This window comes from Hibiscus syriacus, unplaced genomic scaffold (assembly GCF_006381635.1).
Source record: "Hibiscus syriacus cultivar Baekdansim isolate YM2019G1 unplaced genomic scaffold, ASM638163v2 tig00000799_pilon, whole genome shotgun sequence".
Taxonomy (NCBI): Eukaryota; Viridiplantae; Streptophyta; class Magnoliopsida; order Malvales; family Malvaceae; genus Hibiscus; species Hibiscus syriacus.
The window spans coordinates 15,856-35,581 of record NW_024061827.1 but is presented as its reverse complement, the minus strand read 5'-3'; the positions used below and the strand labels follow the sequence as shown (position 1 = coordinate 35,581).

Below are 19,726 nucleotides of genomic sequence, written 5' to 3'. Positions count from 1 at the left end.
TTACTGTCTGAGCATCGAATTTGATAGGGTCGCAAGTACACTGCACAAGTGTGGCTCGGCTCGTTATCTACTTTGGCAAGGTCCGGATAATATGTTAAATTAATACTGATGGAGCGCACAAATCTGATGATGGCCTTGGGGGATTTTTGAAGGATTATCTCTTGCCTAGAACTGGGATTAAGGTCGGTTTGTGTGAGTCGTATAATAAACAAGCCATAGATGCTTTTGCCCGGGACACGCGACGAAGGTTGCTCCTAGCTATGCTACTATTCATCGGCTGGTCGGAAGGACCTGGGATGTGAACTTCTTGTATGCTCCTCGAGAGAGAAACAGGCTGGGTGATAGCATAACAAAGCTAGCATGACACCAATCTGGTAGGTTACGTTTCCAGGAGCCGCCATTATCTATTGCTACTTTGTTTCAGGAAGATATGTGGGCCTTGAGGACACAAAACTAGGATTGTTTAGATTTTAAAATCTTATTTATTATTAAAAAAAATTATTGAGTATTTGTATTGAATATACAATTCACAGGAATTTGCAAATACTGAATAGATGGATATTTTATAATATTATATAGATTTACATTTTTCTTTTAAAATGTATATGAAATATATAACATCATATATCTTTAGTTTTAATATTTATGATTTATATTTTAAAATTAAATTTACAAAATAAGTATTTTAATAGCCTAGTATTACACAATATCTTATATTTAAATACATTTCACATCAATATAAAAATTAGTATTACGCTCTCCTTTTTTCAACTAATTTTAAAATATTTTTAGTCGTTTTCTTTTTTTTTCTTTGATTTTGTTTAGGTAACAACGACACCAACTTTAATATTGGTTGCCGACCTCCAGTGATTATTAGTTCTCTTATTTTTCTTATTATGTCTTTTATTTTCTTTTTCTTTTTCTTGAGTCTTTTTAATTTTGAATAAGAATCTTTGTCCTTGTGACACATTTTTCCTCTGTTATTATGGCACGCATTTGCTCTGCTACTATGGCACGATTCATATGGTTTTTTATGTTTTTTGCATACATTTTGAGGTCGTTTTGGTTATCACACAAAAACCATCTCGACATTTTTTTCTGATTGGTTTGTCGATGATCGTGTATAGTCAAATCCCTCTTTTGGTAAAAGGTTGTTTACCGATATAATCAAAATTGTGTACCAAAGCAGCATGTCAGATTATTTGGTTCGCTCATTACTCTTTTATCACTCCGTAAAGTCTTTTATTCAATAGAGACAATGAGGTTTTTATGAAGGTTATTGGGTTTTGATGTTGATCGTCATTCTCAATTGAATGTTTTATTTTCTTCGTATCTTAAGTTGAAGATTTTACTTTGAGTATTTTGGTTATTATCATCTCTAAAATTTTCTCTATTTTGATGCGTTATAATTTTGATTCTTTTATTATTAATAAAATCCGGTTGACATTGTTTAAAAAATAGTATTATAAAAAACCTAGTCGATTTCTTCTTTCTCCTCTCCCTTTTTGCTTGTTTACAATTTGTCAATTATTGATCAATTCAACTTTTTCTTCTTTAATTTTGTTAACCAGTAGTGGCACCGGTTTGATACTGGTTTCGCCCGACAGTTATCTTTTTTCCTTTATTTTTAATAAGAATAATCATGTTTGTGATATGTTTTCTGCATTTATGACACGTTTATCTATGTCTTTTTGGCATGTTTTTTCTGCCTTTTGGTAGCTTACAGTTTTTTTTTCCTTTTTTTCGTTTAACTTTTATCACAGGGTTGGATTTGACATTGCCACGATGATCAAGATCGTATATTTGTTATCTTGTTGATCTTCCCTGCTTTGGACCCCGTATTGATTTGGATACACGTTTTGCGCTCGTGTATAGTTTCTCCCGTTGCTTGACTCTGATTTGCGATTTTTCGGTGGTCTTTTAGTAGTGTCATCCCTTTTTGTGGTTTTTTTTACCGATACAGACAGATTTGTTCGTATCTTTTTTACTCGAGCATTGGTTAGATTTTTTAATATTTCCTTTTATGATCCTTGTGTGATCTAGGTGGCTAGTTTTTTGTGTTAAGATTATAGGAAAATGCCCTAACTATAATTTAGTTTACGTTTACGATTATGTTCATAAATCTTCATTGTAATTCTGGATATTTTTATTTTTAATAAAACTAGCGGCTTTTTATAAAAAAAAAATAGTATTACCGTATCAAAAATTAAAAAAATAATTGATAAAATTTAATAAATATTAAATCACATTTTATATTAGTTTTAAATTATACTTTTATTATAAATTAAACTATTGAAATTTATAAATAAAATTATTTTAATATAAAATTTAAATATTTTCGCATAAATATTTGAATGAAACTAGTAAAATATAAAACAATGTAAACATTTCTTTAGCAGCTTTTTAAAGGATAAACATGCAGCTGGTAATGGGACTAATGATAAGGATGAATTTTTTTTTTCAACCAAATCTTGCATGCTCATCCCCAAAATTCAGTACCTTATCTTGGTCAAAAAAGACGAAGACAAATTGAGGGGAAAATGCCAACTGACCATGACTTTACGATTCGGTTCCTTGACTTTCGGCAATGGAAACGCAATTAGTCGGCTAACAATCAGAATCAGCTGCTTAAACAGGTTTTCAATCAAACAATTCTTAATAGATAAGTATATGAGAGATGTCATCGGCAGGGGTCTTATGGATAATTACCTCCCCTATCGAAAACCATAATGAAATACTTGTCGAATGAATTAAGGACATTAGGCGTTATCTTGAGGGGCCATGCCCTAGCACTTTTCAATGCATTGGGGAAGCTCCTCATAAGCTTGGCTGCTCTGAGAAGCAAGCTTTTCCATTGTCATGAAAATCTGCTTTAGATCATACTGTAAACTAGCAGAAGCGTCGCTGGTATCTCTTGGTGGAACAACGACACTTTCTTTGCTCCCCCACAGTGTCATCTTTTCACTCGAGCTTGCATTCTTTGCTCCTCTTTTTCCAAATCTTTTATTTTTCTTTCCATATCCTTATCAGCAATAATACTTTGCTGCAGTTTAGAATCACGGTGTTCCAGTATTTGGTTTATGCTCTTCCAAAATCCATGCATAGCTTCAGCCACCTCTTTCTCCGACACTCTATCCATGACTTCCGACCACTGGTTAAGCACACCAACGCTGGGGGTACTCCGCATCCACTAGAAGAGAAGGATGAAACACCGTCTGCTGTTATTTCCTCTGGTTCATATAGGAGACATCTATGTAGCCAACCATTCAAAGCTTTGACATAGCCCCTCTGAGCTTCAATCCAACTAGAGAAGCTAAGAATCCAGTTTGAAGCTCAAGCTTTAGTTTCATTGCCACTTCGAGATTAGTGTCGTTAAGATTTTCATTCATACTAATGATATCCAAACATTTTGCTTCCATAACCTTTTGGTACTGACAGCTATGGCATTCTAGCATTACCTTCCACATTCCACACAATCTAAAACAAGTTAATTGCAATCAGCCACCTTTCCAACTTCAGAAAACCAAGCAACTTATTGTCACTTCAGAAATGAAAGAAAAAGAAAAACCAAGGTCCGAGAATCATCTAATCACAAGAATTTTCTTGATTTTCTCCAATGAGATTGATTTCCCTAATCCGGACTTTTAACTAACGAACATGTGAAGCTTCAGAGAATCCAAGTCTTCTCTTCAAACTCAAATTATCTCTATTATCAGGCCATCTATTGGTTATAGTTGACTGCAAACTTATTCCCAAAATACCAACCAGGTTCCGAAATATCTACATCTAATTAGTCTGAAAATTCAAGTATTATGATAAATGAATCAGTTAAAATGTATCTAGGGAAGATACAGCCTCCTACTGTAAATGCAAGTCACTCCAAACCTAATTGTTTTATCTTTTTCCTACAACTTTGGTACGTTGAAAAATTGAACAGTGATGTACTCTCTAAGTCTTACTTGTAATACCCCTGAGAGTTGCATAATGTAAAACAGAGTAATGTACTAATTTACTGGAGTTACAATTTACCTGTGAATCAGCTCATTGATGTGTGGCCACAACTCTTCAACCATCAGCTTATTTATGGTAATTGCTATGTTGTCAATAACTTGAACTGCAACTCTCATTTAGTAGATAAGGCCCTAATCGAAGTTCGTGTGGAGTCAACTCGGTGAGCATCAGCGCCCTTCTGATCCATGCTTTTCATCTGGCTATGCTTCTTTGAATGAATTATACGCAGCTTTTCCTCATCCTTCAAAATATATAACTAAATGAGACTGGGCATCCTTAAAAACACAACCTTGTGTAGATATAAGGCTAAAGATGGAGGAAAAACTGAAGTATATTGGACAACAATCCAACATGCTCATCATAATATTATGTTTCTAAACAGTCTTACTTCAGTGAAGGATTCCAAAACTGGGTCGGATAAGCTGCATGAAAAAAAATATAATGCTTGAAACTTGGATTTTAGAGCATTGTACAGGCGCTGCCTAAATCATTGTGAAACACTGTACTTTCAGGAACTGTCTCTGTCGAATCAAAATGAGTGATGTGTGTACCCTTCAGGTTTAAAATTTCAACTGTACGGAGTTGATCGCAAACAATTCAAGCCTATGGCTAAGGCTCTTTCCAGTGGGTAAGTTTGTGTCCAAATATATATAACAGCCGATTTGGTGGAAAACAGATCAATTTCATAGATTACATGAAAATATAGCAGTTTTGTGATCACTGTTATCAATATATATGTGCTATAAAACATATCAATTCTGCCTGAAAAGCAAAACCTTTTAAAGTATAAATCAAGCTTATAAACTTTGGTTAAGTATTTACCGAGTCGTTCATCTTTTCGAAACACAAACACGAACTAAAAGAAAAAGGTGAAAAGACAGTAAAATTTAAAAGCATCTTGATTCTTTAACCATACCTTGACTTCATCATGGAGCTTCTTCTCCCACATACACAGTTTCCTCAGAGTAGATGAAAGATTCTGTGAACTAAAAACCTCATCATTATCCATAGAATCAATCTTCTCTTTGGCAGCGAGGACTCTGTTTCCGATGAATTTGAAGTAACCATATGAAATATCTTCGCAGGACCTAAATGAACCATTGAATTGAAGAAATCATAAAAACTATGTAGCCAAACCGGCAGAGAATGTTAGAAACTATACCTTGATAAAAAGACTTTTTGTGATGATAACGAAATTTTCCAGTGTCAAGCATATCCAAACTTCATTTCCGGACACCGAAGCTTTCTCAAACAGGGCCTGTAATTCTTTGATTACCTCAGAGACACTTTGTTTACCGCTTTGGTTTCTGGGTTCATCTGTAGCAGCCTTGTTTGAACCTTGTCAACCTCTGCATCACCGTTCTTTACTGGAACAGCTTCTCTGCTCGGATTTTCTCTTTTCTTCAGTATAATCTGTAGTAGATTTCTCGTCTCCGTGAATTTGCTTTAATGCCTGTGCTTCAAAACGGTCATCAGCTCCTTCTCCCTTCACTGGTTTGCTCGAAAAATAAGGCAACTCGTATCTCTCGTAAATTTCATCAAAAAAGTTCAAGTAATCCCAAGCCGCGCTCCTCGGAGCCGGAGGTGGAGGTGTTTTCCAGCCCGAGCCACTGATTTCTCTGCTTTGGTTCGTATTAGCATGATAATCATGATTAGACAAAGGATATAATGTTAAGAACCCCTGGTTAAGATAACTTATATGGATTTCGTTAATATATTTACTAAAATCTTCGCCCGACTCTTCTTCTTCTGAATCAGTATCGAATTGAATGTGCGAATCTGAGTTAGAACTCGAAAAGAATGGTCAGGTGAGGACAGCGGCGAACGTAGCTTCGGCGGCTGCTCGATGGAGACGGTAGAGTCATCGCCGGACGAAGATTTGAGACATTGATCGAAGAAATGGTGGAGAGCTGGGCCCAGAGTCTTGAGCGACTGCATGTATGCCATGTGTGCATCGGCAAGGGCGTAGCTTTGCTGGAGAGCGTCTTGGATGAAGTTACAGCGGTCGCGGCACAAACAGACCGCCGGTAGCTGGTCGAGTTTCGAGGTTACGCAACCCATTAAAACCGATCACTTGAACCCAAAGAACGATGAAGATTTTGGAGGTCTCAGTTTCTTTTCCTAATAAAGTCTCTCTCTCTCAAGTAACGGCAAGGGCTCTTGGGAAGCAGAAATGAAAATGGAGATTAATGGAGGAGGCTGAGGCAGCCGTTACCAATTGTTCTCCAATTGTGGAGCATTTAAGATGCATCTTTACTGTGTGGTAGGAAGAATGAAGAAAACAAAATGGGGTTATACAAATGCAGTCGAGTGGGGTCTTATACAAATGGAAAGAATGGCGGGATAAACATAACGTATCTTTGATGTTTTCCTATTCTTGCACCAGTGGTCCTGCTGCTTTCAATATTTGCAGTTTTTCACTACTCTTTCTTGCTTTTTTCCCTCCTCGTTATATCGTATATTCTACCATTGTAACACTAGTATATTCTTGGTCAGGAATAGTTACCTTTTTACTTTTGTTTTTGATTTAATTGGATCCATGTATCGTATAAAATTAAAGAAATTAGTTCAATTATTATACATAGAGAAATAAAACCAAATGCATCATCTAAATCTCATATAGAAAAAGTCCATTTTATGATGATGATTTTGACAACACAAAACCTAAGGAACAAGTCCATGTCCATCATGGGGATTTAGTCCAGTGGATGTGGAACTACAACTTAACAAAACCCTTGCCTAACTAACCCATCTCTTCTTTTCTATCTTCTTGAAAGTGGGGAAATGGGTGGAGGGCATGGCCCTCATTTTCATCCCAAGCTTTTTTACGTGACCCTAATTCCTATGAAAGGCTATTTAAGATAGGTTCTTTTCACGTGTCATTGCATGCTATCACCTGACTGTAGATGTAGGTCTAACCTCTACATTAGGGCAAGAAAAGGTCCCTTCCCCCTCATCCTTGCACTCATCTGACTATTAGTAGGCAACAATTGCAGGTGCCATTCATTTTCAGAACCTAAGTGCTCAAGTCTGGGGAAGGGAAATAGCTTTTGTCCCTCATAAACTCTAACTATGATGTTTTAGTTTTCATGTTTTAAATACACCCCTAACCTTTACTGCTGTAAGGGGTCACTGCCCAGCAATTCCTCCTTTTCTCTTAAATGGTATCAGAAATTGTCTCATTCGAGAAATTATTTAGGATAATTGGAAATTGCAATTATAGCGACAAATGAAAGTGAATGATTATGCTGTTCGAGGCAAACTCAAAGTGGAAATACGGCAATGTAATATTCCTTAATTCATGAAGCTTGGAAAATGGAAATAAGGGCCACTGGGATTAGAGCCTCACAATCAGAGGGAAACTATTTTGAATTTGCAGCGATGTCAATGGGCATGGGAGGAGCTGGCTGTCCCACTTGAGCTTACTATGTACCATGTTTGGTGCATTATTTAGTGGTCCTTTTCCTTTTTAATTCAATTTCCCTTTTTATAATGTATATGGCCTAAAAAGAATTAAAGCACTTCAATTATTTTCACTTTTCTTCGTTTCAACTTAGAAATCTTCATGCCTTAAGCGGCTTTAAACCCATTTAAGGAAATTCAGTATTATTGCCCTTTTTCAAAAATATCAATGTCGAATTCAGTAGTAAGAAATATATATTTATTTTTCAAAAATAAATTTAAACATAAAATATTTCTATTAAAAGAAATAATCTTAAATATAGAATATAAAGTATAAAATATTGCTATTGAGAAAAAAGATCTTGAAATTAACCAGGCCTACATCCTCAGCCAAAGGCCTAAAATGAAGCCCAAAGCTTGGTTTATTGGGTGAGGAAGGTCCACCTCTTTGGTCACTAAGTGGAGTTTATATGGTTTTTAGGTAACGTGAGCTTTTTTTCAATGAAAAAGATTTTGTATTGATGCGAAAAGTCATATAACATGAGAAAGGAAGTTATACCATATTGATCCAACAGACGTGAAAGCGAAACGGCGGCAACAAAATTTCATAGCCCTAAGCTAATTTATAACGATAATAATTTATATTAGGATGATTTAAAAAGTAAAAACAATTATTCACACTCAAAATAATAAAATGATATAAAATATCACATAAATATTAAAAGAGGTGCAATCTTCGGACAAAAATAAAAGAAAATAGAGAATTATTATGGACCCAAAGTTGCCCATTCCATGCATATAACATAGTAATTAGAAGTTTAAAATTTAAGTTGTTAAACTAGAACTCAGGAAATTAAGGTGAATATCTCTCGATTCAGTAGTGTTTTATATTTTTCATTAATATGATGCTTTCGATGTTTTGTATGTATGCATGTTGTATTATTCGAATAAGAATTGAAAAAATTATCGAATTATTTTTAATTGTGAATAATATCTTATAATGATTTTAAAAAGATCTCTAAAACTATAAGACTTTAAGAAATGACGTAAGATGTTAGTCACTGTTTAATAAAAGTTTAAAATACCCTTGAATGGGTGGAATGACTAAAATATTTAAATTGAAATATTTTATTTATTTACTTGTATTCTGAGTTTAAAAAAAAATATAGTTATTAAGCAAGAAATTACTGTCGCCCTCGCCTCTTCAATGATGACTACAATTACAACCTTATTCCTACAAAACATGAAATGATGGGTCCCTCAAAACATCGTATATGTCTTTTCGATACCATGTAAACAGCTTTTGTAATGGAAAACAAATCAAATTTCCAATTATTGAAATGGATATAATAGACATGTTTCAGTTCATGAATATCTGAATTAATGTCAAATCTTTTGCATTATCTACGAGACCAACAAACTAAGGGGCCACCGATGTCCAATTAGGTCTTGTCTTTTGTATGATCTTCATACTTTGCTTTTACCGGGAAACTTAAGTTCTGACCAGAAATCCACTGTCAGTGGCGGTGAAGAATCTAAAATTTCTCAAGGCAAGTTGAAGGGAACAAAAGCAGCTCCAATTATTTGCACAATGATATAGATTTATCATCTCGTATTTCATTTCCAATGCAGCATTATATTGAGCAAAACGGATGATGAAGGAATGAATAATAAATAATGATAAGACAAAATATTAATTATTATATATTTATTTTAATAATTAATTATTTAACTTAAATAATAATGTATTTTTTATAATTGTATAATGAGACAGTTCTTTATACGATGCCGAAACAAATACTAACAAAAATTTACAAAATATGAGGAATGTACACCATTAATCTAAAATTTGGAGGAAAAAAACATGACAGGTTTACACGAATGAAAAGATAAATTACACATGTCTACTTGGTGAGAATATTTAGCAGCAAAAACCTAGCTTTTATCAGACTCCTAAAAGCTTTGTCGCTATCACTTTCGATATCAGCAATGCTTCTATCCAAGTCTTGCATTCTCTTCAATACCATCTTCACTTGTTCATCGTCCCCCTTCCTTTTCAAACCCCACACGTTTGCTTCACCGATTTGTTCGAATTCTTTGATACTTCCCTCAACCTCAACCTTGTTGGCTTTCTTAGACAGCGCCAACTTGATCCAAGACGATTTTTTAGAAGCAAACGCCATTGAAATCCCATTGAAAAGTCCCACGGAAACCGAAACCGTTACTTGGATAACATCGTTGATAACACCGATCAGCTCAGTATCCGCAATAGACACTTTAGCTGATGCAGGGAATGAGTATCGTCCGATGCATCGGATAGAGAACACGAGCTTAGCTATCTCTTTAGCCAACTTCTTGCGACTTTTCAAATAGATAGCGATCCTCGAGCCGTCTTTTCTCCTTAGAGCCACTTTCGCCGCTAGTTGCTCTTCTTTGAGCGAGAGAAATGATGTTTGGAAGATCCCATAAACATTGACAAAACGTAGGAAATCTTCGAGGAGTTTCTCCACCCATTCACGCTTATGGCTTAACAACTCCTGGGTCTGTGGGAGCTGAAGAATATCGTGGAGCGAATCCTGAGCGACCTTTAGGCGGCTCAAACCATCACAAAGCCAAGCTGAGGTTCGGTTATCGGGATTTCCTCTTTGAGTTGGGAAATCAAAGGGTGTGATCTGCATGGAGGAGAGATGGATCTCAAGTGTTGAGAAACCGATGGTTTAGATGGACGATTAGGGGGTTTGTTTGGGAAAGAGAACGAGCGCCTGAAAACGCCAACCATTTTTTTTGGGTCTATTTCATGTGGTTTGTAATTTGGGTCTCACACGGGGTTGTGTGATTTGACAGGTAAATTGAAAATTCGATGGATATATAAGGGGAGGACCACTAATTCAGGCGCACGCACGAGTGACAGTGTGAGCTGGATCCGCGAATAAATATTAGTTGTTATAGTTAAAAGTAAATCCGCTTAAGTAAATAACAAGGCAAATAAACTAAGATTTAAGCCGTAATGTGAAGTCAACTAAAGAAGATTTAAGCTATAATGTTTCACGCAGTACAAGAGGGATTATATGGAGCTTAAGAATCTCTGAGTAACACTTAATAATTATAAACAGCGATGGAGATCATTTTAAGTCAACTAAATGGTGCATGGTTCTCAACTTCCGATTCAGATTAATCGTCTGATTAGCCTTTTATTCACGGATGGAAATGCATGAATGCGTATCTGCAAGCAGTTATACGTTATCTTATCAGAAACAATAATGTCAGGGAAAAATAAGTACACGTTTTTGAAAATGGTCTGTGTGGTTTCTTCTCTTTTGTATTTTAATTGGCATACCGCCATTCAAGAGATATTCCAGACATGATTCGCTGCTGCATATCTGCTCTCCCACCAGAGGTCTTTGCACAATCATTCACTATCACATATATTTCACCTTGTAATTCATTATTGACATTAGACCTAAATCATTTTATGCTTAATACTAAATTAAGTGTTAAAATACCTAAATTCTCAAATAAATGTTTGAATTATTTTTTGACTCATCCTGGTGCATAACATTACAAATATTATCCATTTAAGTGTTCCGATCATCAACGATGTTAATTTTCCCACGTGTCATAATTTGATAGTTTAGAAATTTATTTTTTAAAAAAATAAAAATAATTTATTTTTAAAAAGTTCCAGTTTTTTTTAAATATATATATATATATATATATATATATATATATATATCACTTCAATCTCTTAAAATTTCTTATTATAATATCATTTACTTCAACCGTCGGTCATATCCGGCCACCCATATTTTACCGACCACCTAATGATCAGTTACAACTCTTACTATCATCTCAAAAATCCAAAATTCTCAAATACCTAAATTTAAATTTTCAATCTCTAAATTCCAAATACTCAATCCTTTAAATTCGATAGTGATAATCGGTCGTTTCGCGAACCATGACAACTGATCATTTGGTCCGCCGTTGGGCCATGGAAGGAGGGAGAATGAGAGGGGAGCAGGGGATGCGAAAAGAAAAGTTTAGGGTTTTTTAAAAAATAATAATATTTTTATTTAAAAAAAATAAAAAATTTAAAATTATAAAATTATAAAATTATAAAATTATAATACGTGTCCCTTAACGAGATTTTATAACAGAAGTTAAGACTAAAGCAACTAAATAAATAACGGAACTAGATTTAATATATAATTTAAAATTATCTTTTCATTAATTAGGGTTTAAGACATGTATTTTTAAATTAGCCTTCATCTTTAACATTTTATCTCAGAATGATCAAAATTCAACAGCTAGCAACCACGTGACATTACATAAAAGTAAATTGTTAAGGTCCAATTTCCAAAACTCACAAGCCATGTGATTGATGATATGCCATCATTGACATGCCAATGATAACTTCATTTTCTTTATTAATTGGTAAATAGTGTTTGTAAAAAAAAGTTGTATGGGTGAATTCACGAGATAATGTTCTCGAATTTTTTTTTTCACGATATGGTGCACATCCCAGATTAATTGCTGGAATGGGGTGAATTCTACAGTGGCCTTGGAGGTCGCCATGGTATCCGGGCGACCTTGGAGGTCGCCATGGCATCCGAGCGACCGACCTGTGTGTATTTTGCAAAGGAATAGGTCGCCATGCAATCAACATGGGACGTGGGAATGCATGGGGGAGGGGAGCGACCGACCTGTGTGTATTTTGCAAAGGAATAGGTCGCCATGCAATCAACATGGGACGTGGGAATGCATGGGGGAGGGGATGCATGCTGTGCATGGGACGTGGGAACTATGCATGGCCATGCACGTCGAACGGTGTAGGTCACGGCGGCGTGGTAGGTAGGTCGCCATGGAGTCTCGGCGACCAAGGTCTGGGAGATTCCTGTAGCTGCTGTAGCTGCATGCATGCGTTGCATCATAGCTGAGAGATTCCTGCACCCGTAGCTGTATGTGTTGCATCTATAGTTGCGTTATTGCAGCGTTAATTTAGCTGTCAGCCTTTCAATGCTCAATAGTTAGACGATGCAATGCTAATATTATTTGCTTCAACAATCAAATTTTATGACTCTGTCCAACGCTCAGTTGCTTTATATAAAGGATATGGGGTTTAGGGTAGAAGCACAAGCAGAACTAGCACATATAAACTTTGCCGAGAGAAAGAAAAGGAAGAAGAAGAAAAGAAGATAAAGGCTCAAACATAGTTCGTGAGGTAATTTTTTTATTGTTTAATTTAGTTTATTATATGAAATTATTAGTTGTTAGTTTCGGGTTTAGGGTAAAACTAAAATCTAGTTAATTAGTTTGTTAGTATAAATTATTAGTTTGTTAGTTTAAGTTATATTATATAGTTATTAGTTTAAGTTATATATTATATAAAAAAATTAGTTAATTAGTTTCTAGTTTAAGTTATTAAATATAAAAAATATTAATTAATTTGTTAGTGTCTTTAACGTATATTAGGTTGTTCGTTGAAGTTGAAGTTATTATAAAAAAATTAATTAGTGCTTAATTAGTTTGTTATTTTAACTAAGTTATATTATAATAAAGAAATAGTTTATTAGTTTAAGGTATATTATAATATATTAGATATAAAATTAATTTGTGGGAGTATTGTTGTTTAAATAAATATTTTGTTTACACATACAGGACATTATTTCACAATTTGCCCACGTACAGATTGATTCGAAGAAAGAAACAAGGCAGGAAAAGAAAGTAAAGGAAGAAGGCATAAAGACGTGAGTAATTTATTATTTTTTGTTGTCCATTTTTGTTGTTGTGTATGTGTAAATTAGTTAGTTAGTAAGTTTATATTAGATTATAAACTAATTTGTGCGAGATAATTTCCGTTTTAAAAAATATTGTGTTTAAAAATATTAGTGTTGTTTTAAAAATATTTTGTTTAATTTACATTGTATGTGTATATTAGTAAGAAGTAAAAATTAATTGAATGAAATAATCCGGACAACGCATTATCTCACGAAATAATTATTTCGAGAACATTATCTCGACAGTTTTGCCTAACAAATTTGTTTGATTTTTAAAAAGTAAAAAATATTATCAAACTAATCATTATTATTAGTAATAATTACTAAATGATTAGTATTAATCTAAATCATTAAATATTTATAATATAATATTAGTGATTATGACTAAATCATATTATTATTAAATCATTAAATATCAAATCATTAGATTAATAGTAATTATCAAATCATTATTAGGTTTATTAGTAAGCAATCAATCAAGTTAAATAATAAATTTTATTTGATCATTAATATAATAGTATATTATATTATATTTAATAATTTATGAAATTATCTTATCTAATTTTTAATCTAAATTAATTATTTTTTTATTTGTAGAGAAAATGAGCAACAACTTTTTCACGATTGTCCATTATAATGGACAGATTATGGAAAATGAGGTCGGAGTAGTTTTTCAGTCTGAAAAACCAATAAATATGATGTTCAAAAAGACATCACATTATAGAAATGAGCATAAGATAGAAAGAAAAATTCGAGCTGCAGTTGATGGTTTGAGGTATAGGTTTATGATATGCTCTAACCCAGTCAGATATGCTGCAGTTCCACTTGAAGAAGATGATGATATTGGAACCATGGTTGGATTACATGAGTCAACCAATATAGCAGTTATTGAATTATTTGTTGATGTGCGTAACATATGTGATGTTCCTGGGTCATCAAGAGGTGTGGCTCAAAATCCATCTGAAATGGCTTTATATAGTCAGTTTGAGGAGCCGACATACAGGTTCCCGAACAGTTTTATGGCACTATTGGAAAGTGTAAATGAAGTCGGGGGGACATCTACAGCAGCAGAGTATGAGACGAGAAACATACCGGAATTGGTTGATATTGACGCTGAAAATCGATGGGGAGAAATTCATGATGATTCAAGCGAAGATGAAGAACTGAAGAACCCGTTTGGGCGGCGACGAAAATATTTTTGGTGGAGGCAATTGATGAAGTTCCGACACCGTATGAAGCGGGGACATCTACAGCAGCAGAGTATGAGACGAGAAACATACCGGAATTGGTTGTTGATATTGACGCTGAAAATCGATGGGGAAGAAATCATGATGATTCAAGCGAAGATGAAGAAACTGAAGAACCGTTTTGGGCGGCGACGAAAATTTTTGGTGGAGGTGCAATTGATGAAGTTCCGACACCGTATGAAGCTACTCCTCACATGTACGAGATAGATTATGATGCAATGAGGGCACTGAATTCCCAGACATGCCACATTTACCTCCGTACCAAATGACTGAATCATTCGATAATTCTGGTGAATTTTCAGTTGGGGTGCAATTCAGAGGAAAAAATGAAGCTACGCTGGCGATTAAAGAGTACTGCATCAAATGCCATGTGATGTCCATGTTGCAGAGTCCAACCAGAAAACCCTATACACAAAGTGTGTAAATATGGCCCAGAGTGCAAGTGGAAGATCAGAGTGTCGAAAAATCAAAGGCACGATGTTTGGGTCATCACGAGGTACAATGGTTCGCACACATGTTTGCGAAACTCCATCGAACAAGACCACCGACTATTGGACTCCGATGTAATATGTGAATACGTGAAGGCGATGGTTGAAAAGGATCCAAGGATATCTTGTTCAGTGTTAGCTGCATCTATTCGAAGCCAATTTGGATATCAAGTAAAATATGGCAAGGTGTGGAATGCGAAAATGAAGGCAATGAAGTTGACGTATGGAGATTGGGATACATCGTACAATGAGCTACCACATTTGCTACAAGCAATGAAGCGATTTATCCCAGGAACTATAGTGAAGTCTCAAACCATGCCCGCATATGACGAAGAAGGTCAACTTCTGCCAGGGAAGAAAATATTTCATAGACTATTTTGGGCATTCAAGGCATGTATTGAAGGATTTCCATTTTGAAAATGTATGATCCAAGTAGATGGCACGTGGTTGTATGGTTAATATAGGCATGTACTTTTGATGGCAGTTGCTCAAGATGGTGAGCGAAATATCTTCCCAATTGCATTCGCCATTGTTGAGGGAGAGACAACAGAGGCTTGGGATTTCTTTCTGACCAATCTACGTCAATATGTCGTTCGTGAAGATGGAGTTTGCTTGATATCCGATAGAGGAACAGGTATTTTGGCGGCAATTGAACGACCAGGAAGTCGTTGGATACCTCCGTATGCATATCCGACATTTTGTATCCGTCATATTGGCAAGAATAGTATCGACCAGTTTCATAACGCACATATTCGTAGCGAGATAGTCAGCATGAGTAAGTTTTATTTTCAATATTTGTGTATTTTTTACGTGGTTTTTTTAATTGCGGTTTAACACAATATATTATGGAACAGGATACGAACTACGTCGACCAAATTTTGACAAGAGATTGGAGAATTTGAAGGTATTTTACGATGATCAGCGTGTTTGGAAGTGGGCTTCAAAAATACCGCGGAAAAATGGTCGCAAGCATACGATGAAGGTCGGAGATACGGACATATGACCACAAACCTTGTTGAGGCCATTAATTCGGTACTAAAAGGTACACGCCATCTCCCAATAGCGAGTGTGGTGAAGAGACGTACTTTAGACTGGGTAAAGTTTGGTCGGACAAAGGCAAGGAAATTGAGAGTCTCATAAATAGAGGTAAAACTTGGGCTCCTACAGTGGTGGAATCAATGGAAGCAAATGAGCGATTGGCAACATCAATGGTTGTTCATAATTTCGACCGAGTTGGTCATACTTTTGTCGTATCGTGCATACGTCGTAACGTCGGAGGAGAAGACCAAACATTTAGAGTTGATTTACGACACAAATGGTGTGATTGTGGTCGTTTTCAGGCATGGAAATATCCATGTGCTCATGCAGTCGCTGCATGTATGTATGCTGGTGTAAGCGCATACACTTATGTTGATGAATGCTTCCACCTACGTAGGATATTAAATGTCTACAGCTATGTGTTCAGACAGATCCCGAATGAATCATATTGGCCCAAAAAGGATCATGATGAATGGCTACCAAATCCAATGCTTCGCAGAAGTCCAAAGGGTCGACCTGAGTCCACTCGAATTCATACCAGTATGGATTTCATGCTATAGAGAGAGGTCAAGCAAAGAGATGCGGATTATGTAGGGGGTGAAGGCCATTCAAAAAACAATTGTCCTAATTTACCAAGATATAGGCCTCATCATTAGTAATCATATATATATTTCTATGTATTTATTAATCATTATAAAAATGATTTAATAATGATTTAAATATTTAATGATTTGATGATTTAGTAATGATTTGATAATAATCATTATAGTAATGATTTGATAATAATCATTATAATAATGATTTAGTAATAATCATTATAAAATGATTTAATAATGATTTAAATATTTAATGATTTGATGATTTAGTAATGATTTGATAATAATCATTATAGTAATGATTTGATAATAATCATTATAATAATGATTTAGTAATAATCATTATAAAAATGATTTAATAATGATTTAAATATTTAATGATTTAATGATTTAGTAATGATTTGATAATAATCATTATAGTAATGATTTGATAATAATCATTATAATAATGATTTAGTAATAATCATTATAAAAATGATTTATAATGATTAAATATTTAATGATTTGATGATTTAGTAATGATTTGATAATAATCATTATAGTAATGATTTGATAATAATCATTATAATAATGATTTAGTAATAATCATTAAAAATGATTTAATAATGATTTAAATATTTAATGATTTGATGATTTAGTAATGATTTGATAATAATCATTATAGTAATGATTTGATAATAATCATTATAATAATGATTTAGTAATAATCATTATAAAAATGATTTAATAATGATTTAAATATTTAATGATTTGATGATTTAGTAATGATTTGATAATAATCATTATAGTAATGATTTGATAATAATCATTATAATAATGATTTAGCAATAATCATTATAAAAATGATTTAATAATGATTTAAATTTAATGATTTGATGATTTAGTAATGATTTGATAATAATCATTATAATAATGATTTATAATAATTATTTAGTTATTATTTAGTAATTATTTATAATAATGATTTAATACTAATGATTTAATAATTATTACTAATAATTATAGAATACTAACAAATGAGTGTACAAGTGTGGATTACTGAGTTTAAATTTATACATAGTCGAATTTATTAATGATTTTTAAATATTTAATGATTTGATACTAATGATTTACTAATTATTATTAATAAGGATTTATGTTAATATTTAATTATTTGATACTAATGATTTAAAATAGTTGATTTACTAAATATTTAATTATTTGATACTAGTAATGATTTGATACTAAAAATCATTGTTAAGGTTAAAAAAAGTAGTCTAATTTCAATAAATAATTTGTAATAAATAGCAAACGAGTTTACAATTGTTGTCGATGTCGGGGTGTTGTTGAATGATAATGTCGGGGCGGACGTCTGATACGTTGTGGCCGTTGTGGCTCAGGAGTATTGTACCCATCCCCCTCATTCATTGGGGGTATTTGAACTGTCATGTGTTCAAAGTCATACGTCGACGAAAACGTAGGAGAATAGATGGGTGCCTCAGGCTGCACAAACTCTGGTATGTATGCCGGGCCAGTAGAATCATCAACTGCGTGATGCAACGATTGTGGTGCGCTATTATCCACATGGGTCATTTCCGCTTCAGTTTGTAGAGATGAACTCCCACTCCCACTCGGTAGAGAGTATTCAGTTTTACCAAATCTTTTCTTAAACCTCAAAATTTGTCGCCTCTCTACTATTGTTGTGAGGAACGGCTTTCCATTATCCAAAAAAAGCAAGGTAAGCCGAAGTCTCAAAATTAAAGTCGTCGTCTTGAATGGCGTCAAGATTTGGCATGAATGAAGCCCTATTGTTCCAAGCATTAATGTAGGTTGCATGCTTCTCAACCCAATTAACGCTTTCTTTACGACGACCATCAAATCTGTGCAGGTCGTCATGCGTCTCAACCCAATTCACTGGACGACGACCATCTAAGTTTTGGAGGAGGTCATGATCCCATGGACTCCGCGGAATAGGTTGGTGGAAGTGGAATTGCCTCAGTACTCTATCCCCAAATTGGATCTCAACAAAAGCAAAATTGATCAATGGTGTAACAGCACACCAATATTGAAACCCATCTAAAATATCGTGCGATATCAACGCAAATAATTCTTCATTCATGTATGGTCTCCAATTAAACTGTAAAATTACAAAAACAATAAAATTATTTAAATCAATAATATAGTTAATTTAAATAATAATTAAAAAATACAAATTATGATCTCCTTTTTGGCCTTAATGTCGATCTTCAACCTGAACTCTTTAATGTTGTTGTGCACCAACCCTGTGCCTTCAATTTTATGCCTCCATCTGTATATCAATCAAAACAAAATAGAGACATTTTGTTCAATAATTTTAATCAAAATAAATATTTTTTAATTAATATTTATATTAAATAGAGGATTCATATTACCTTCCGGCAAGTGGAAAGTCAACCGCAGTCCGACTAATCGGTGTCAAAAACGGAAGTCTATGCCAAGCCCATGATTGTAGCAGCAACAGACATCCACCGATTTCTACTGTATTATTATCATTCACGACTAATGACGCCTTGCACATCTCACGATACAAGAACGCCAATATCGCCGAACCCCAGCTATATTGCCTACAATTCTCAAAATTTGTTAAAAAAAGAAGATACTGAGTGTGAACATAACTACCGGATTTATCAGGCATCAAAATTCCCCCAATCAATTGTAATATATATGCTCGTGTTGCATATATAATTTCGTGCTCCGTACTATTTGATTGAAGTTGAAATTCATTCTTCAACCATGACAACCTCACCCGCCACCCTTTACACTCTGGTGTACGGGCGCTTTCCCAAGAAACAAGTTGCAAAGTTGTTCCACCTTATTAAACTCATGTGACATTACCACCGGCATCCCATTAGTTTGGACCCCGAGTTGCATTGCCACATCCTCCAAAGTTATCGTGCATTCGCACACGGCAAATGAAACGTGTGCGTTTCTGGTCTCCAACGTTCAATCAACGCACTGATCAAACCTGGGACCAACTTGTAATCTCGCACAAATGTTATATACCAAAATCCAGCCTCTTGCAAATTTTCTTCTATTAGTGGGTGTGGCTTGGGCACTTTATGTAGTCGAAGACGAAGGACTCGCTGCTCGTCCTCCTACAATTAAATATTTCAAAAAAATTATCACAATCATAAAATAATATTCAAATATTT

General features: G+C 34.3%; 1 protein-coding gene and 1 long non-coding RNA gene across 2 annotated transcripts; both read right to left on the bottom strand.

Annotated features, from left to right (window-relative positions):
- Nucleotides 1-3,170: 3,170 nt before the first annotated feature.
- LOC120115590 lies at nt 3,171-5,034 on the bottom strand. The gene is made up of 3 exons (XR_005515493.1): nt 4,928-5,034; nt 4,030-4,252; nt 3,171-3,477 (listed from the first exon to the last, which is right to left on the bottom strand). It is a non-coding gene; the product is annotated as an uncharacterized LOC120115590 (long non-coding RNA).
- A 4,283-nt stretch (nt 5,035-9,317) lies between these two features.
- On the bottom strand, nt 9,318-10,091 carry LOC120115570. Its single transcript, XM_039136242.1, has one exon. The coding sequence runs from the start codon at nt 10,089-10,091 to the stop codon at nt 9,318-9,320; it is 774 nt and encodes a 257-aa protein (XP_038992173.1).
- Nucleotides 10,092-19,726: the final 9,635 nt, after the last annotated feature.

Coding starts and splice junctions, on each gene's coding strand:
- LOC120115570 (XM_039136242.1), bottom strand. CDS start 10,091: ATGCAGATCACACCCTTTGATTTCCCAACTCAAAGAGGAAATCCCGAT.